Source organism: Mus caroli, chromosome 9 (genome assembly GCF_900094665.2).
Source record: "Mus caroli chromosome 9, CAROLI_EIJ_v1.1, whole genome shotgun sequence".
Taxonomy (NCBI): domain Eukaryota; kingdom Metazoa; phylum Chordata; class Mammalia; order Rodentia; family Muridae; genus Mus; species Mus caroli.
Window position 1 is genome coordinate 99719888 of NC_034578.1, and position 21494 is coordinate 99741381.

Sequence of the window (21494 nt, forward strand, 5' to 3'; positions counted from 1 at the left end):
CTAGATTAACCTGTGGGTTTGTGTGTGGCTTTTTATAAAAGTTTGTGTTTTTTTTTTTTTTTTTTTTTTTTTTTTTTTGGTGAAAAAGTTAATAATAGGGACTTGAATGAGGCCTTTAGAGAAAGTGAGCCAGTGAGAACGTACTGTAGTTAGTGCCCCAACAATTTATGACTTCACACCCCAATAAGAAAGCTCAGGACTGCACTCCCTAAAAGCAAGGTCAGGACCACATCCCCAATAAGTCAAGTTTAGAACTGCACACCCCAATATGCCAACCCAGGACTTCACATCCCAGTAAGCTCAGGACTGTGGTGCAGACACCAGAGAGGAGAGAGAGCTGAGGAGAACTGACAATGCCTCTTGCCTTAGATCTGAAGAGACAGCCTACGCCTAGAGCTGACGCTAGGGTTTTAGCTAGATTTCTCAACTACATGCTCAGAGGGGCCTTCAGACTGGGCTGTGAATGGGAGAGCGTTTGTTTCCAAGCGTTTACTGATCTATTCACTAGTTTCCACGGTGGGGGTTTTCTCTCCCTTGATGTGAGGTGTTTGAGAGCAAGAGAAGCTAAGTTGATATTTTAGCTCTATTTTTTCATGCCAGGCACCCAGTCAGAGGTTCAGGAAAGAGTGTCTACCTCCCCCTGACCACGATGAACCCACTTTCTTTGTAAAGAGTTAAGAAATTGGCTGAGGATGAAGTCTGGGTGGTGTTTTAATATTTCCTTATAGGAAAGAGTCTCCCTGCTAAGAGTTTCTGAACAGCCTGCAAATCTATTGAGAGGAGAGGTATGTGGACCAATCACAGTGCCCCTCATATGTAAATGAAGGCATGGGTCTGGGCCAATCAGCGCACACAGCTCATGTGAAAATGCGAGTTTGCATTTCATCACTTAGTCTTGCCTTGCTAGCACTGGTTGCAGCTGTCGCTCTGCTGTGCCACCGGGGGAGGTGCTCTCTGCCTTTGGCCTAGGTTGAAATGGTAGTAAGTTCATATCTAGCCAGGTCTTGTGATAGCAAAATGTATGATATAAACACTGTGAAACCGTCCTGCTGGCACTGCTCCTGAGGGACTGATGCAGCAGCAGCAGCTATGTGTGTGATACAGCCGTTGTGTGTCTTCCAAGGTATTCATAGAATGTTCAAAATGGCCGAAGTCCCTGAAGTCCCAGTAAACTAGGACATCTGACATCTCTAACCTGACTTTTCTTTGCTCTTTCTTCTCTCAGAGGCCAAGCTAGTCATTGGTGGAGGGTCATACCAAGCTACCAGTGGGTTAATACTGCTTAGCAGTAGGACTTTATGACCATCAGCTGACAGATGTGAGTCACAGGAACTGCGGTTTGCACTGTTTAATTGAAAGATATTTTACATACCCGTCAAGTATCTTTCTTTGCCTCTTGGTGTCTTGTATCAGACAGTTTCTTCCCGCAAGGAAAAAAAAAATGTAATGTCTGCCTACTCATTATATTGCCTTCATTTAAAAAAAATTAATTTCTTTCCCTTTGGATGTTTCTCTCAATCTATCTTCTGTGTGTACATTATTTCCCAATAAAAGGCTCACAGAATTGAAAGAGTCAAAGGTATTGTTATCACTATCCCTGCCCTCTGAGTATAAAGCCAAACCAAGTAGAGACTGACACAATGGCCTTAAGCCAGCAAGACCCAATAATAGCAGGCTGGCATAGCAGCATAGGTCTGTAACTCCAGCAATCTGAAGGCTAAGGAGGGAGGATCAATGCCAGCTTGTGTTACAGACTGAGTTCAAGACCGACTGACCCCAGCTATGTAGTGAAACACTGTCTAAACAAACAAGTCAAGAAAGAAATGCCTAGCTGAGAGCTTAGAGGGTTGATGGGTTATAGAAGAGGAATAGTTAGTTTACTTTGGAGGTGTGGTCCTGGTAAATTGACGTTCTCCAGCAGATAGTCCCACACCCATGATTAAATGGCCATCATAAGTGACATGATGTTGGGAAAGTGTGTGTGTGTTGGATCCAGGAGGAGTTCAGGAGAAGATGAAGGTGAACGCATCCAAAATACATTGAATGCATTTATAAAATTCTCCAAGGATTAGTAATAATAATAATAAAAAAGGATAAAAAATATAAAGGATTATAAAAAATATCTATGCGTTCCAGACAGCCAGGTTTGCATAATGAGTTCCAGGGTAGCCAAGGATACATAGTAGGACCCCATCTCAAACACAAACAAACAGACCCAAACTGATAAGAGCAAAGCGGCACTTACCCCTTATCATGGTACAATTCCATCATGTGGCAAGAAGCGTAGGGAGGCAGAACTCCATTATAAACATCTAGCGCCATCTGCAGGCCACTCACGGTAGTGTCGTGCTGCAGAGATTGGAAACAAGCAATTTTACTGTTTGCTCCCTGATTCAGATGTACAGACTTCAACCTGTGTAGGATATAGTGACGGCTCCTGATTCCTCCACACTCCCAGTGAAAACATAGAAGAGGGGAAAGAATGAGCTTCTCTTGCGCGTCTGGGCAGTAGGATGGACTCATCTATTGGTTTTGTTTAAAAGATGAAAAAAAATGGCTATCCAGAGAAATTAGGCACCTTGCTTTGTTTCCTAAGTAGAATAAATGTGAAGCCCATCTTCTTGTTTTAAGTCCCATGCCTGTAGAGGGCCTTCCTGCTTCTTCATGATGTATTGACTTTCAACACATTAAAAAAAAAAGTCCGGGGCATGTGCTAAGTTACATTTCCCACATAGTTGCAACATCTTTGATTTTAAAGTTGAAGAAGAGTATAGGAGACCAAGGATGTTGAGAGAGGTTAAAGATGTAGGGAAGTGGCGAGTGTAAGATTTAAAAAGTAAATGATGAATGCCGTGGTTGTTGACATCAGAGTGGTTTTTGGTCTTTTGGCATGGGTGAGCTATGTAATCTTAGGTAAACGGTACCTTGCATTTCTATAAAATGGAAGAATATTTGAACTGTCTGAGGCTGGGGCTATATAACTCAATTGGTACAGTGCACAAATCCCTGGGTTTAATACCAGTATTGGGGAAGGGTTTTACACACACACACACACACACACACACACACACACACACACTTAGTGCATACATCTGGGTGCCTAAGCTGTATGGCAGTGCACACATATTCAAAAGGAGTTAGGACCAAAACAGTAAGAAAAGAAGACACAAGGCTGAGACTCTCTGTAGGATGCACACAGGTTAGAACTGGAATCCCATTTAGAAACGTTACACAGATGTCAGCATTGTCTAATCTCAGGCCCACTTCTCTCTCTCTCTCTCTCTCTCTCTCTCTCTCTCTGAAGTGCTTTCCTTCCTGTGTGGGCTGTTTCTCTAGTCATTTGCATTCAGAGTCCCTGATGGGAATAACATCCTTGTGTCTTCAGGCACCTTTCCTTTTCTCCAGACAAACCATAGCTTTCTGCATAACCCAGCTGACCCTCCCTTCTCCCGTTGTCATCCTAGTTTTGTGCTGCACCTCCATTTAGCCCTCAGCAGGCACAATCTTCTACACCATATCCATCTTCAGCTTCCAGACACCCTCAGGAGGATGCACTCTCACAGTGCTGACCCGTTATACCTCCCCTGAACAGTCTTCCCCAGTGAACACCTTTCTGTGGCTTTTCACACATTACCACAACTGGCATGGAGAACAAAATGGCCCTTAAAAGCCTTCTAGCTCAAATGGTTCGCATTGTTTGAAGGCTGTCCAACAAAACAGTGATGCTAAGAAGTCTGTGCTGTCCAGCCCAAGAGATGCTGCCTGCGTGGCTGCGTGGCCTCATGGCTGCAGGACTGCGTAAGCTCCAAAAATGTGGACAATGCAATTGAGGCCCGTAAGCCTTCTTTTCTTCTTCCTTTTCTTTTTTCCCCTTCTCCTTCCCTTCCTCTCCCTCCCTCCCCAACCTCTGTGTGTCTTTCTGTTTTTAAACAGGGTTTCAGTATACAGCCCAGACTAACTTAGAACATTCTCTGTCAGTGAGTCTCAACTTTCCTAGTGGTACAACCCTTTAATACGGTTCCTCGTGTTGTTTTGACCCCACAATAACAACCTTATTTCCTTACCATTTCATAACCGTAATTTTGCTACTGTTATGAATTGTAACATAAATATCGGATATGCAGGCTATCTGATATGCAACCCCCGGGTAAAGGTCACACATCCCCAAAGAGGTCTCGACCCACAGGTTAAGAAACACTGCCTGGTGGGGTCCAGACTTGCCTTGGACTCGGCAATCTTCCTGTCTCAGCCTTCTGGTTAAAGGCTGGGATTACACGCAGGAGTTACCACACTTAGCCTGGTGCTTTGTTCTATGTAATTATGGTCGGCTTAGGCTTAAACAGTTGCATGTAGCTACAAAGTTCTATATCAGGTAGACCAGTGTTATTTGTTATTTTTAAATTCGATGCCAGAGTCCCACACTCCCAAGAGGAAGTGCTTACTGTCCCCTTTCTCTTAATGATTGAGGTCTGTCTAATACAGGATGCCTGATGCATCTCTTTCCCATGCCCTGCGGCAGAAGGTTGGCTGGCTGCCTCCTTGGAAATGCAAAAGCACTTGCTTGTGGTGGATTTCCTGTTGCTTTGTCTGGTGTGTATGACTGCGACTGTCTTGTTGTCGGTATTAGTATTACAGTGTAACTTCCACCAGGGCAGAATGATGTCTTTAATTCTAGATGCTTTGTGATGAAGACACCAAGATGACGATGTCCTACACCTGAACATGGATGTCTGTGCTAAATGCACACAGAGATACTTACTGCGGAGTACATGACCAGCTTTTTGTACTTCTGTGGCTGAGTTGCAAGCTTCATGTTCTTGAGGATCTCATTGACCAGGACGCCTTAAAGGAGACAAGATCAACAGAACTGAGTCAAGCATAGGCTTATACAGTGGTCTGTGGGCTTCTTGTCTAATCACAGCTGACAGTTCTATCTGTTTCGAGTTATCAGACTGGACAAAGACTTAATCTTGGTTCATAATCTGCTGCATGCCAAGCTGTGTGATTTAGGTCTTGTGGAGCTGAAACTCAGAGGCATCCGTGCCTTACACAGCTTGGAGAGGGGAGCTGAGTGGGCTCCTGAGCCCTCTCCTAGATTTGCTTTCATTAAAGTCCAAGTTAGGGGCTGGTGAGATGGCTCAGTGGGTAAGAGCACCCGACTGCTCTTCCAAAGGTCCGGAGTTCAAATCCCAGCAACCACATGGTGGCTCACAACCATCTGTAACGAGATCTGACGCCCCCTTCTGGTGTGTCTTAAGACAGCTACAGTGTACTCACATTAAATAAATAAATCTTTAAAAAAAAAAAAGCCCAAGTTAGGAGGCTGATACCCTTGGAAGTTTCCATGCTTTTCAGACTATATAGACAGTTCTGTTGTTAGCCTTTTTCAAAGTCAGCCTGAGATGATGGCATGACAGATACTTGAATCTTCACCTCTGGCTTCTACTTGTTATTAGCCAGACCGGTGGGAGGCCATGGGAGAAAGCAACACTCCATATATACATAGACATAGACATAGACATACATATACATATATATATATATATATATATATATACATACATACAGATCATGGACTATCTCCTATGGACCATTTCTTTAGCTTAGCCAGGGTGTGTGTGTCTCACCACACACACACACACACAAAGAGAGAGAGAGAGAGAGAGAGAGAGAGAGAGACTACATGTGGTCAGCCAGCCTTGTTAGCTTCCTCATAGCACATTTGCAGACTCGATCTTCATTTCCTTTCTATCTAAACACTGGACTCTTCTGAGGGGTTGAGTGAGGTAGACTAACAACTGCCACTTCCAGTTTGTCTGTAGACAGTGAAGGCTGGGGATGGGGTAGGGGTGTAGACACCCAGCAATGGCAGAGTCTACTTTGAGGATATACTGCCTCAGAGAGGCCCCCTTGCTCCCAACCTTCTCTGTTGAGGAATCTCCAGAGAGTTGAGTCCTTGAAGCCTTGTTGGTGTGTGTGTGTGCTCTGGCTCAGGAGTGGGTCGTGGTGATGTTTATTTTTGGTAAGGAGCAAAACTGAAGGCTCTGACTGTAATCCCCACAGTCTGTAGGACTTTCAGAAATGCATAACAAACAGTTATAACAGGCCAGGAACCATGCTAAGTGAGCCAGACACAGTCCCTGTCCCCTAGAAGGCTCATGAAATAGTTAGACCTAGGCATGTGGGTTGATAACTTAGCAAAGGTGACCTCTTCCCTTTGTGGATGCTGGAATTTTTTGGCTGTGAGTGGAAGAAACTGGATGCTGCATCTTGAACAGGTCCACGTCTCTGGCCCAGGGAAGGCTACCCCATAGAATACTTAGGGCACTTCATATTGTTCTTCAAGCCCCATCAATCCTAAACTTAGTCGCTGAGTTTCTGAGAACCATGAAAACTGCCTTCAAGGAGCCGTTGGCCCTTTGTCAACAGGGGCCTTTGTGTCAGGTTATAGCCTGGCAGTGAAAATGGTACCCCCTTTAGTTCTGGGGAAGTTCTCTTCTTGTTCTGATGACTGTAAGCACCCTTAGGGCCTGGAATTCTACTACACTGATGGATATGTGGGGGAATGAGACTCGGCAAGGCTTAGCAACATGTCCAACGTTACGTAGTGTGTAAGCAGAAATGCTGGGCGTTGGACAGTGTAGCAAGATGCTCATCCTAGGTTTTTTGTATCCATTCTTTACTAAATCAATAAATCAGATAACAATCACTGATTAAAAGGCATAAACCCTACTTATTAGACTCCTTATCTACATACGGCAAAGATTAGCAAACTTTTCTTTTCCATACAAGGCCAGATAGTAAATGCTTTAGATTTTATGAGGCACAGGTAGGTCTGTGGCCACTACTCCGTTTTATAGTGGTACCAGGGATGTCGCTATAGGTAAAGCAGAATATGAGTGAGGCTATTTCAGTAAAACCTTATTAGAGTTCCCTTTGTAACCACTGCTGGAGCATCAGCCACCAATCCCTTTGTGACTTCTGACTCCAATGGGCCTTCCCCATTTGGAGGATGAATACTGACTTCCTGTCTCTCCGAAGGGCTAGGCAGAAGTGCTGGGTTCATCTTTGCCCACCAGAAAGGGCAATGATGTTCAGTTTATACAAGGATGCCATCAAGGTCAGGTGACTGGCACGATAGAGCAGGTTCTCAGGAAGGAATGGGTGTGGTGCAGCGGGGAGAGGCTAACAGCACAACTGTCGGAGTGGATTCATGGCACTTATCGAGGGGCTAAAACCATACAAAGCTCTGAAACAATCCTGGAACGGAAAGCCAGATCTTGCCAAGTAGGAGTAGAAGATGAGAGCACCAGGAATGAGCAGTGGGGCAAACACAGGGAGAGAGCAGTAGTGTAGATGGCCTAGTGTAGACAGCCTTCACTAAAGCTGGATAAATACAATGTAGTGGGAACTTATTTACAAAATCAGGCTCAGGGCTGAATTCAGCTCGCAGGCAGTTATTTGCCAGTCCCTAGTCTATGGCAAGAATAGACAAATGTTCCTGAACTACACTTGGGTACTTGGGTTTGGGAGGTGTGATGGTTTGTATATGCTTGACCTACGGAGTGGCACTGTTTGGAAGTGTGACCTTGTTGGAGTAGGTCGGTGTGGGCTTTAATACCCTCACCTTAGCTGTCAGTATTGGGCTAGCAGCCTTCAGATGAAGATGTAGAACTCTCAGCTCTGCCTGCATCATGCCTGCCTGGATGCTGCCATGTTCCTGCTTTGATGATAATGGACTGAACCTCTGAACCTGTAAGCCAGCCCCAATTAAATGTTGTTCTTATAAGAGTTGCCTTGGTCATGGTGTCTGTTCACAGCAAAAACCCCTAACTAAGACAGGAGGTATGTATGGGTGCATCTTACTGAATACTGTCATCCACAAAACAAAATATAAAACAAAAGTTTCAGCAAATGTGAGATGACACTGATCACCCCCCACCCCAGGTGTTCTGTATTGCTGTGTCCTCAAGGCTTTCTACGTAGGCCTGTGCCCAGCTGCTTTATCATTCAATCACCACGCAGTTGACAACTCTCCCTCCCTCCTGCCTCTCTCTGTCTCTGTCTCTCTGTCTCTCTGTCTCTCTCTGTCTCTCTCTGTCTCTCTCTGTCTCTCTCTGTCTCTCTGTCTCTCTCTCTCTCTCTCACACACACACACACACACACACACACACACACACACACACACACGTACCTAACGGGATTGTAATAACAGGCTAAGAGGATGTATTGTAAAACACCATGCAGGAAGCTGGACATGGTGGTACATGTCTCTAATCCCAGCACTTGGGAGGCAGAGGCAGGCAGATCTCTGTGAGTTCATGATCAGCCTGGTCTATGTAGAGACTTAAATGCTATCCAGAGCACAGTGAGATCCTATCTCAAAACAACAACAACAACAACAACAACAACAACAGAAATCCCATGCAGGAAATAAGTTTTCTAGCTAATCAAGGGCTGACCAGAAAACAGGTCAGGTGTGTTCACATGAGTGCCAGCCTTTATAATCCAAGAGCAGACATCTCAGAGAAGGACCTTTCTGAAGCGGACTCTCCCTCATTCCTGTCTTGGCCTGTTTACATCAACATCCTTGCAGGCCCCCGTATCCATCCATCCTGGCTTCTTTCTTCTACTTCCCTATCCTGCTTTTAAGGGCCCAGCACCCTCTTTACTGGCTTTGCCTTCATGATGGGAAGGTGTCAAAGACTACAGCCATGAAGTGGGATCACTGATCAATGTCGCGATGTCTTTCAAGGCCAGCGGACGACATCATTTAAACTTGTCTACTGTTTGCGAAACATATCCAGCTTTTGCCAAATGTCACACTTGTGCTTCACCCTGTCAGCTACCAGACACAATCCACTCTCCTGGAACCCAGACATAAGTCCTTAATTATTTTCTCTGGAAGAGATGGAAAAGACCATTTTGTCTTTAGCCCAAAACTTTCATTTCCAGAAGTAAACATTCCACCAGAGTGGGCAGTGCCAGCACAGTGTTGGAGGACAGTGTGTTAGGCACCGGGCGCTGTTTGGGCTAAGTCTCTTAAACATACATTCGCTTTAGTAGTCAGTGTCTCCTGCATACTGTTCTTAGCATATCTGCAAGAGGATAATAAAGTGATCTGTGTAAAACCAATCGCTGGGTGGGTGACCAGACTAGAACTCAGACCCAGACTGTCCAACCCCAAACCCAACATTCTCTTTTTGTTTGACAAAAAATACTCACCCCCTTGGAGTCGAGATTTCTCTTTCTGCTTGTGAATTCCATAAAGTGACAGCAGAGATAATTCTGATAACTCTTTCAACTTAATCATGGCGTCCTCGGTGGCCCAGGAGGGCAAGGTGAAATTGTGAACACTCTGCAGAAAAGGGAACAGAGGAAAATGTGTGCACACAGTTGTGAGTTATGACCTCCTTTGTTGAGTTCCATTCCCCACTTCACCCTACAAGTAGGGCAAGCAGGCCTGGCAGCCTCAACCCAGGAATTGCCCCCTTCAGATTGGATTGGCCTTAGGTAGGTCTATGATGCATTTTCTTAATTGGGAATTGATGTGAGAGGGGCCAGCCCACTGTGGGCAACGCCACCCTGGTGGTGGTCTTGGGTCGCATAAGAAAGCTGGCTAAGCGTGAGTCAGAGGGAGAAAGGCAGTAAGCTACATTCCTCTGTGGTCTGTCTCTAAGATAAAGGCAAAAAAAGCATAGAGGGTCAGATGCTGTAGCCTGAAAATCAGAAGGACTTTCTTAAGAGGCCAGTTTTAGAAGTCTACCTGTTTCTGGAATTTTCACAAGTATAATACAAGCTTCTAGTTCGCTGGCTGGGGGAGCATCCGTACCCCATGCACAGTGAACATTTACTAGTAAATGTTTGCTAATTGTATGATGGATCTGCAAGCAACAAAGATACAGACCTTGTGCAGATGTTTATTACCTATTAGGAAGCATTGTTAGAGTTCCTTTGCTTTCAAAAGTTGGAGAATGGGAAGGAGGAAGAAGAGGAAGAGAAAGAAGAAGAGAAAGAGAGGGGGGAGAACAAGGAAGAGAAGAGGTTATGAGAAGAGCAGAGTGAAGTAAAGAGATGCAGAAGGAAGATGCAGGGAATGTGACAATGACCCCAGGTAACATGGGCTCATCACAGAATAACTCAGGTCAAACCATATGAAGTTGCTGGGGTGTGGCTCAGCAGTAAGGCTTGCAGGAAGCATGGCCCTGCCTTGGCCTTAATCTCCAGGACAAGCAAATGAACAAATAGAAAACTATAGTAAAGGGGAAGGAGAAGAGGAGGAGGAAGAGGAAGAGGAGGAGGAGGGGGAAGAGGAGGAGGAGGAAGAGGAGGAAGAAGAGGAGAAGAAGGAGGAGGAGGAAGAGGAGAAGNAGGAGGAAGAGGAAGAGGGAGAGGAGAAGGAGGGAGAAGGAGGAGAGGAAGCAGCAGCCATCAGGACAAAATGAGGAGCCTTAAAAAATGCTGATGATAAAGAGAAAGGATGGGAGAATGCATGGCTGGGTCACCTGACTTCCACAGAGATGGGTAAACTGTGTCATCTCTCATCAAGACGGATGTAGGAGGGGAGCTCCTGCCCTGCATACTCATGGTGACCTCCATGTCAAAAGTGGGCATGAGGTATGCAGTGGTCAGAACTTTGCTCCAAGATACAGGAATAAAAGTTACTCCGTTTGACCAGAAGGTGGAGCCCGGTGAATGAAAAGCATCGCATGCGGACTATCTAGTGCTCTATTATCCATCTAGGAAGATGATTTCAGTTGCACCACACAGGGAGTTCTTTCCTTGGAAGGCCACGTCGGGCAGCCTGGCTTACGGTTGTCTGAATTGTTTTAATATCCAGAAAGCTGGCAAATTTCCTCCCCCATATATATAAATAAAGCAACATCACAATATTGCTCCCCCCGCCCCCACCATTAAATCCAACAACAGGAACCTGGCATTCCAGTGTGACTGCGAAGTAAATGACTAGAAATGTTTTGAAGAAAAGCACATTTGTTTGCCGTTTTCTAAAGGGCAAACGCATAAGTAATGGGAGAAGAGAAGTGCAGATTCTCAAGTTTATATACGGAAATCCTGAGCCACGCTGCAATACCAAAGGCCAGCAATACCAAAGGCCATCTAAGCAGCACATTTTTTTTTTTTTTTTTTTTAGAAAGAGGGAAATGAGTTTACCAGATTCGGGATATGTATCAAATCATAAAACCAGATTGCAAATGAATCTTTGATAAGTTCTCTTACCTCGCAGTATAAAGGGTCATAAACCTTACTCCAGATTCCGAAAAGATCCTTGTCGTCGAATCCCGACAGCGACGACAAGGTGTCCAGGAAGCTCTGCAACACAACCAGATAATTGCGGCTAAGGAATCTGACCTGAGCTTACTCCTTATAGTGCCTTAAAGTGGCAGGTACAGGCTGGGTTATGGCCACGTGTTCCTGGTTTGCGCTAGCGGCTGACAGGAGCACTCTGCCTGGGTGAAGTATCACACATGCAAAGGAGTATCCCGAAGGGAGAAGAGAAAGGATGGGCAAAGCACCGAAGTCTCTGGTTACAGAACTGAGCTCTGGATGGAGTGCAAGCATTTCCCTCACTAGAAGGGTCTACATTGTCACCACGTGACTCATGTTGGCCTGTGAGCTTGGCAGCCATTTCTAGGAAGTCTTTTGGAAAACAGTTTAAAGGATAAATTTCCAAGAGACTATCTCTTTTCAATGTTAACCTCAACAGACTTCATCAAATAAACAAAAATAATTGTTAAAAAAACATCCCATTGCTGAGGCTGGGAAGATAGCTTGGTTTCTAGAACTTAATGTGAAAAGCCACACTTGGTGGCATGAGCTTGTAACACGGCATCGAGGAGGTGGAGACTGAGGGTTCCTGGGGACTTCTAACCAGCCATTCCAGGCAAAGGGTAAGCCCTAGTTCCCAGTGAGAGACCCTGTCTCAAATAAACAAAGTGGGTGGTCTTGAAGACTCGAAGTTGAATATGACTCTGGGCTCTCTATATAAGTGTACACAGATGGCATAGAAGAACACACACACTGATGCAGCATGCACATACACACAGGCATAGAAGAACACACACACACACACACACACACACACACACACACACACACACGCACACACACACCTGCATGTGTACACACACCTACCCCTACCTAGATACGAAAGATGGTTCCTATCCTTTCTGGCTAAAGCACAAAACTCCAGAGTGCATGATTTCTTAGAGGAACTCTGTCAAGCTCTTCAAGGGCAACTTATTCTAATGCTAGTTTAACTGCTCGGGACCATTAAAAAGAGAGGAAAAACTTTCCAAGTGTTTATGTGTTAGTCCTGATACCAATGCTAACGGAGAGTGCTCAGAAATTAAAATGGGTTCAGCATCACTTGTAAATACCAACACAGAGCAAAAAACATTAGCAAATACTACAATTTCACACAAAAGGAAAAGGCTTGATTTGAGAAATGTAAAGAGAAATGTTCAATTCTAATAAATCTCAGAGTACAGTTAATAAAGTCATTGATCTAAAGGGGGAGACGATTACATTGAAACATCTATCATAAGGTTAAGAAATTAATTGGTTAAAGCACTCACGACATCAGAGAAGATAGATAAATTTAGTTTAGTTTTAGTTTTTTTTTTTTTAAGATTTATTTATTATATGTAAGTACACTGTAGCTGTCTTCAGACACTCCAGAAGAGGGCATCAGATCTCATTACAGATGACTGTGAGCCACTATGTGGTTGCTGGGATTTGAACTCAGGACCTCTGGAAGAACAGTCAGTGCTCTTAAGCGCTGAGCCATCTCTCCAGCCCTAGTTTTAGTTTTGAGACAGGGTTGTTATGTTTACCCTGGCTTGCCTAGAATTCTCTGTGTAGTCCAGGCTAGCCTGAAACATACGATTTTCTTCCTGCCTCTGCCTCCTACAAGCTGAGATTATAGATGTGTTACCACCATGCCGAGGGACTGGATACATCGTCAGCTTAATAACAAAGAAAGAACTACTATATCTTGACTCAAAAGTTAGTGCACTTAACGGTAGACAATGTATAAATTAAGAATATGACAAATGAAGCTGACTACAACAGTGTTGTGTAACATTGTGCTGTAGCTACTGGTCATAACAAGCAGGCAAGAGAAGCAACCAGAGAGGCAGATACTGGAAAACTGGAGATAAATCACTGCTATTTACAGATATTGTAAACTGGAACAGATAGACCCAGTGTAGAAAGACTGGCTGGAGAGATGGCTTAGCGATAAACGTGTTGCTTTGGCAAAGGATCCATGGTCAGTTCCCAGCATTCACCTGATGGTTTAACATCCTCAGGGACTCCAGTTCCGAGGGAACGGAGGCCTCTCTGACCTCTGCAGGCGGCAGGCTTGCACGTGGTACACACTCATATGCGTAGGCAAAGCAATCATACACATAAAACTAAAAAGTCTTTTAAAATATGTTTAAAACATTTAAAATTATGCAAAAATACACGGCAAGAGCCTAAAATGATCTTTAAGACAAGTACAAAGATACCATTATTTTTTTTAGAAAAAGTTCCACATCTAATGGTTATAGATCCTCCCTAATTTAGCATAAATTTAATATTATCTCTATAAAGCCACCAAAGAGTTTAATATATTTGAAACTAGGGGAACATGAATATTCAGAGAAGAATAAATCTCCCTTTCACAGCCCATATTTCTCCTAGCATCCCTTGGCTTCCCTTTTCCCTGTCGTATATGTGATTGTAGTATATGCTATAGTGGCATATGTGATTGTAGTATATGCTATTGTAGTATACACGATTGTAGTATACCTGTTATAGTATACTGGCTGATTCTACAGTTTAAAAAGAAGCTAAAAGTACAATGTAAAGAAAATTCAGAACAGAGAGGAGCTGGGTGTGGAGGTGCAGGCCTCTAATCATAGCACTTGGGAGGCAGAGGCAGCAGATCTGGGGAGTCTGAGGCCAGCCTGGTCTATGTATGAATTTCAAGGCAGTCATGCTATATAGAAAAATCTTGTTTCAAAAAAGGTAAAAACAAAAACAAAAAACAAAAAAACAAGCAAACAAACCAGTAAGGGAGGGGTGACAGTTGACTTTAGATACTCAGACAGCTCACTAAGTTCCAATAAACCATGGTCTAATAAATAATCAGAACAAGAAATAGAATTTAAGTTCTTGAAACGGCCTCCATCCACGAGGAGATTTTCATATATGGGAGCTCAGATTGGTGAGAAAAGATGAGTGGGTTAGCAGAGAATGGCGAACCACATAGTGTTTGTAAAGGTAATTGATCACAAGTGAGCCACACTTCCAGGAAAGAAATAAAAATGCGTTACGGTAAATCAGTAAATTAAGATACTGCACATTTTTTAACCAAAAAAACAAAAACAAAAAAAAAAGCCGGGCGGTGGTGGCGCACGTCTTTAATCTCAGCACTTGGGAGGCAGAGGCAGGCAGATTTCTGAGTTCGAGGCCAGCCTGGTCTACAGAGTGAGTTCCAGGACAGCCAGGGCTACACAGAGAAATCCTGTCTTAACACCCCCCCCCCAATAAAAAAAGATACTGCACATTTGCCAAAGCCTGAGGAAATACTTTTCCTACAAATATAAAACATTTTATTAAGCAATGATGATGATCATCATCACTTTCCTGTGCACGGGAGAACTGGAAGACCCCACAGAAAACAATGTCACTCGTGACCTGCTTGAGGTCATTGAGAGACCACCATATTCTACTGTGCTTTTGATGTTTTCTAATTCTTGGACCGTAGAGATGTGTAACTGACTCAAATGGTTACTTTTTTTTTTTTAATCCAAATTATTATGCCTACCTTATGTGTTATCCTGAAAAGGGAGTCCTTCCCAAAAGGGAAGAATATACTCAGGCTTAGGAAGATGAGGGCTTCGGTCCCTCAGCCTCCTCAGAACAAGCATTCATTCTCATGCACCAGGCACCTGTCCAGGACATGGGCGAAGCCTGGGAGGGACCGGCCTGGCCTCTGTGCTGGCTGGTGACCGCCACACAGGGAAAAAGACCCAGGTCACACCCCAGAACATGCTAGAGGGCACTAACTTTATATGGATGAAGCCTCTTCAAGAATTCCTCAGATTTTAAAGTCTCACTCTTGAGTTCTTCAAAACGAGGGCAGTCTCTGAAAGGCAGGTACAGCAACTGCGGACAAAAGAAAAAACAAAACAGAGCAAAACAAAATGTAAGCCCTTGATTATTCAAGCAAGAGCCCGCAGAGACTCGGTGCCAACCCTTTAAGCCTCATTAGGTCTAAAGCAACCTTAAAAGATCCATGTGTCCTTTGAACAGAGGTTCCAAAATCAGACACAACAAGGCAAATGGTCTCCAGGTCCCCAGGCAATAGGGCGTGTACCCTGATGCCGAAACTGATTTATTTATTTTCCTTTCATGAACTTGTTGCTGGTAAATATCCACAGGGGTTCATTTTCCGTGTGGATGACTGTTATCTTGCGCTAAGTGCCCATCTGTGCGTGCCCTCTCTTCCCCGGAAGTGAGGCAAAAATAAATTAGAGGCTTGGGATAGAATCTTAAAGGAATCAACTGCTCATCGATTTCGTTCTAGGCAGTCTGCGCTGCCAAAATAAGAGTGTGTGTTAGATGTGTGGGAGATATAATTAAGAAATCTATTAGGAGGGCAAAATGATCGTCATAACATTGGTGTACGTTTCACAATCGCTCTGAGCTCCAACTGTGAGTCATGAGTTTGTTTCGTGGCTCTAAGGTTCACCCACTCTGTTTCTATAGCCCTTCATGAGGAGTGCCATCCCAAGGCCGCCTGCTCTTCAATCCCTGAAGTTCTGAAACTCAGTGTGTAGAGGGTCAGCCTCATCTTCAATCATTTCCTTTTGCCAGTCTCTCTATTTCTGCCTGAGATCAAGTTTATAAACCTGCTTTTGTAGGCGGTCAGGAGAATCGGTCTACTTCCAAACTAGATCTAAAACAGACCCTTCTGTCATCTCCATTGTCCACCCCCAGTCTGGACTCAGGCTCTGTGTTTTAGTCACTGTCCATGCATGCTTCCTGTCTGGTCAACTTCGGTCCATCCCACTGACTTCTCAGTCCCTTGTCCCCAACAGAAGCCACACTCCTCTTTAAAGGAGTCCCAAAGACCAAATCATTTGGGTGGGTCTTAACTACCACAGACTTTCATTTTACCTGCAGTCAGATCCAAACTTGCCATGGCTTCTAAGGGTCCTTGTGAGGTGACTGGTGAAGGACAGCTAGTTCTCTACCCTGCTTCCCCACAGCCTATCTTCTCACACTGTCCTGTCCTTCTGGTCCACCTCATGCTTCCAAGCTATCCAGTCTCAGCCACTACAGTAACTTATTTCCTTCTTCCAAGGGACTTATCACAACCTGAAAGCACTTTATTGCTGTTCTTCTTTATTGTCTATTTCCAATAAGATAGTAATCTCAAGTGAACTACACTCCCCTTTGTCACACTCTTCGCTGCAGTGTCTACAACCAGAACTAGGATGCTGTTGTGTTAGTCGATGCTCAGAAAGCTTTTAAGTTGCGTCCGGTCTGTCCTCTCTGACTCTGCCTGCCACCTGGTTTTATTTTTGTTTCCTTCCTTTTTACGACCATGGAATCTCAGACATTCGCTTCGTCATCCCTGAATGACATCAACAATTAGCCTCCAGGGCGCCCACATCTTTTCCTTCTAAGCATTGTTGGGACAGTGGCTCAATATACCACACATCACACCCAGGCAGCTCTGAGAAATACACGCTGTCACGTCGTCTCCTACCTCTGAGATCTAGTCAGTCTCACCTTCTGTGAGGACCTGAATCCCTGCCCTGTGGCCCTTCTTGGAACTCCTTCAGTATGTGCAGCTGGTGTTGAAATCATCACCCACCATCCTGTAGTGTGTCACGTGCTTGATACATGCTGAGTTTCTTTCATCAGACTGATCTAGGCACGGAGCTTGATCGGATATGCGTCGTTCAGCACAGCCGGGAGAATAGCCTAGTCTTTTTTTTATCAATTATGTTAATTTTTTTCATTGATCAGAGAACCTGGCTTCCCTTAATGAAAAAGAAGCCATAACCTGTGGATAGATATTTTATTTTCTGTTTTCCTCTCCATCTCCCTCGCTCTCTGTTTCTTTTCTCACCTTCCAATAGCCCCAGCATCTTTATTGTGTAATTTGATTACCAGCTGTCTGGATTACAAGCTGACTAGCTCCTTTGCTTTGCATTGGTTTGATACTGCATTCCAGGCATTATTTCTATAGAAAAGCCTGTGGTAAACATGATTTTTTTTTTGGTAAGTATTGTTCACAACAATTTTGTTCTTGTTGTTGTTGACAACATTTTTAGACCACTGGTAATATGATGCTCCCCTGCTGGTTCTGTGAAGATATGGATATAAATACATTATTCTGTTTTTTTTCCCTGAATTATTAGGAAAATGGTACTAGTACCATTAACTTTGAGTAGGGTTTACAGGGGAGGCACTGCTTCTACACAAAGCATTTTGAAAAATTCTACAAAGCAATCGTAGAACTCATATAGCCATTAAGTCAAATCTCTAGGAGTATAGATGGCAGAGGAGACTAGTATGTCCCGGAAGTTCCTGGGAAAGGTTCCGGTCAATGCTAATAAACAGAGTCTGAGATGCCATTGCTACTTGGATGTTTTCTATTGAAGTCATGAGTTGGAAGCTTGGTCTTCTGTGAGGCTATGCTGAGAGGCTGAACTGTGAGAAGTGACTGGGTCACAAGAGCTCTGCCCTCGGGGATGGATTCATGGATCTTTATGGGTAGGAGGGGATTTATTATAGAAGCAAATGTTCTTGGCTATACTTGCTCTGCCGCAGCATCTGACATCCTCGGCCAGGTCACAACCCAGCAAGAGGCCTTCGCCTGATTCTGAGCAGATGTTGGTCTCATGCTTTGAACCTCAAGTCTTCAAAAGTGTGACCTGAATGAACCTCTGTATTTAGATAAGTTATCCAGTCTACACTGCTCAGTTATAAAAACATGCAATGGTTAAGTCTATAATTAAGGAGTGGCTCTTTGTTCCAAACTGGTTAATCTGTATTACATTCTTATACCTTACAATGGAAGGTTAGATTTATTTATCTATTTTTTTTTCTAAATACCAGTTTCTTTGAAAAGGTTAGATTTCTTGGTCACACCTCACCCCGTATGAGTAAAGTTGAGTTTCTCTCAAATAGTTCCTTTTAAGCAACTTGGCACAGGATGCTATATCTCAAACTTGGCTGCCCATAAAATTATTTAAGGAGATTTTAAAAACATGGATGTTGGGCCTGAGGAGATGGCTCAGCAGAAAAGAGAACTTGTTGCTCTTCTACAGGACCAAGGTTCTATACCCAGCATCCACATGGTAGTTCACAACCACCTCAAATTCCAATTCCAGGAGATCCAACTCCCAAGGGTACCAGTCACAGCCATGGTGTATACACATGAGGTGAAACACTCATAAACATATAATAAAAGAATTTTAAAAGATACTGATGTAAGGACCCCCACCCTCAGACACTGACTTGTGAGGAATGTCCCTGTCATTGGACATTCCGAAAACTCTCAAGGTGGTTCCTGGAGGCTGCTAAGCCTGAGAGCGACAGTTTCACAGGAAGATGATGCTTCGGAATGGGAGAGGCCCACGATTGATCCTTGTTAACTAGCAATGGCTACTAGACAACATTTTTGTTTTATTTTGTTTTGTTTTTAACCTTTCTGAGTATTTCTTTTGCTCCAGAATGTAAAACTCTCACAAGAGAGGAGTGTTTGATGGACAGGGAGATCTTTGGGTATTTGGGGGAGATAGGAAACCTATGTTGGGCTCTAAAATCTTAAGGATTGAAGGCAGAACACTGGTGTGTGTGTGTGTGTGTGTGTGTGTGTGTGTGTGTGTGTAGACAGAGAGAGGGAAATTACCAAAAGTTGGAATGGCAATAAAGCAAAATAAACCCAAGGAAAAACTCAGCTCCTAGCCTTGCTTGTCTGGGCCCTTTTTTGTCCTATGTATCCAGGCTGCTTCATCTGTAAGTCCCCAGTAGCCTGATTGTCTCCTCCTGGATCACCCAGGATACTGACCCGATCCTCAGAGAGAGACACGGTGTGCACTGGGATGGGCTGCCAGAGCAGTCTAGGATTCCAGATGCTGATCCCCTCTGGAGGAAACAGGGCTGCAAGGTTTGTCATAGCACTCATCAAAGTCCTGTCGACATCTGTGCTCCGGATATAAATCTAGAGTGGGAGAATTCAACGCAGATGGAAAATTAGAGAAAACTCGAGGTTTTCTTTCCGTGGGGTTGACAGGGTGTCAGGGAAAGAGCTGGAAAGGGGCATAAGCTATCAGCAAGCACTGTGGGACCATCACCATCCTATCTGTCACGAGAGGGATAGTCCTAGGAAAATACAATGAGATGAGGCAATCTGTAGTCCAACTGTTGACCCGTGACACTAAGACAAAGTATTTACACAGGTACCCATAAAAACTTGAACTAAGATTCACCAATTTTTAGGGAAAATAGTCCCACAAAAAGAAGTACAATTATAAACAAGACCTCCAACTTGTATAAATTCTCTAGAAAATAGGCAAAGGTGTAAATTCGTCATATGCATGAGGAATTATTTTAATTTTGTTCAGGAGTCAAGGTTCAATGTTCCGGTTCCCCAACTTACCTGATCATGCTTATAGGTGTCGTTCAAGAATCTTCCGTATCTTTTCCTTATATAACTTCCAAGTTCGTAGTGCTGTTCCATGCCCCACTATGGGGAAAGAAAATAAAAAGGAAGGTTAGGAAAAGTATCCATTATCATAGAAATGTGTCTCTTCTTGTTATATACAACATGATCATGGTGTGCACCACAGTTTCACAGCAAAACCACCTATTTAAACTAAGGCAAGAGAGAACAGTTGCTGTAGTCAGGACTCCCTGAGAATACTCCTTCATCTTTGTTAGCACACAACGTAGAGGCTTGTGTATAGCACGCATCAGTTGATAGTTGGTGATTTATCTAGGTAAAGCCTTCATCTCAGGTGTGATAGAGGGAACCATGAAGGTAGAACATTCAAAGTGACTGGATGACCATTTTGTAGGGATTTTTGTGAATGAAATCCAGCCATCTGTTGAAATTGAACTGGCTGAATCTTAAGGTCCCTCTCAACCTTATTAGCAAATGGACTGATTTATTACAATCACTGTCTATTGCTGGCTCATAAAAAAGAAATTAAAGCTTGTTACTCAGGGTGTGGTTTCTGGATCTGCAGGACTGGTATCACTTGGGAGCATGTTAGAATCAAATTCTTGGGTTCTACTCTTGATGTATTGAGCTAGACACTTTGGGAGTGGGGCTCAGAAATCTTTTTAAAAAAATTATTTTTATAATTTGATGTGCAAGAGTGCTTTGCCTGCACGTGTATCCATGCAGCACACGTGTACCTGGTACCCACAGAGATCATGAGATCACATCCCCTGGAGTTAAAGCTGGTTGTGAGCCATCATGTGGGTGTCACTTATTAGACCTGAATCGTCTCCCAGAACAGCAAGTGGTCTAACCACTGAACAAACCCTCCAGCCCCAGGAATCTGTCTTTAACCACCTCTCTCAGAGAGTTTGGTGGATCACGGAGATCAGTCTTAGCTCAGTGGTTCTTGAGCACTGGCATACAAGAAAAGTACCCAAAGCACTGTTTGAACTTCGATTCCTTCAAACCTCCCCCTAAGATTCTAGCTCCCTGTATCTTGGATGTGGCCTGGAACCAGCTTTTAACAGGGACCCCAAATGATTCAGGCTCAGGGAACAACGTGCCATGCTTTGAGAAGCACTGCATTTAGGTTCGTCGTTCATCCAGGGCCTCACCAGAGAGTCACAAGGTTGTGGTTACCCCAAAGCTATTGCTTGACAGACTTGCTCATTTGCTCATCTCTTCGAAGCATCTCTCCCATCACCTCTCATCAAAGATAAGGATAACTGTTGGGCAGGAACAATATACCATGACCCGAGTAACTGTAGAAGGAGCAGCTTTGGGTGTCATACACTCCAGTTGAGTCAGCTTGACAGGCTGTGAAGCCTAAAGGCCACTCACGAAGCAGAGAGCTTCAAGGACGCTCCCCTCCTGGAGTTTTTGCGTTCTTATACTCATACTCTATTCCCGCATTAGTCAGGCGTATGGATCTACAAGCTCTCTTTTAATATTTTATTATAAATGCTTTTTAAGGTTAAATTCTGCTATAGTTAGTCTCCCCAGTGTTCCAAGATCCCAGAAGCCGCCAAGAGCTTAGAATCCCATGAGAAGGCAGTAAGGAAGTTAACCTATTCAGTAACTAATTAAGCATTACAATAGACAGAGCCAGTGGCTCAACTGGTCTGCAGAAAGAGCCAGGGAATCTCACTGAGATAGAAATCTTCAGTACAGGCTACATTGCATATTAAAAGCAAGTTGGTATATCCTCATGACAAATGGAGATTCTCCATATACTTAA

At 43.9% G+C, this 21494-nt stretch overlaps 1 protein-coding gene across 2 annotated transcripts in view; it reads right to left on the bottom strand.

Annotated features, from left to right (window-relative positions):
• Acpp (acid phosphatase, prostate) overlaps positions 1-21494 on the bottom strand; it is a 49134-nt gene that overhangs the window by 15568 nt on the left and 12072 nt on the right. For both annotated transcript variants that reach the window (XM_021172578.2, XM_021172579.2), the window contains exons 3-9: positions 19691-19777; positions 19100-19252; positions 15079-15177; positions 11239-11331; positions 9226-9358; positions 4760-4842; positions 2246-2349 (exon numbers count right to left, since the gene is read on the bottom strand). In XM_021172578.2, coding sequence (XP_021028237.1) covers positions 2246-2349; positions 4760-4842; positions 9226-9358; positions 11239-11331; positions 15079-15177; positions 19100-19252; positions 19691-19777 — 752 coding nt within the window. The remainder of the gene's footprint in view (positions 1-2245; positions 2350-4759; positions 4843-9225; positions 9359-11238; positions 11332-15078; positions 15178-19099; positions 19253-19690; positions 19778-21494) is intronic.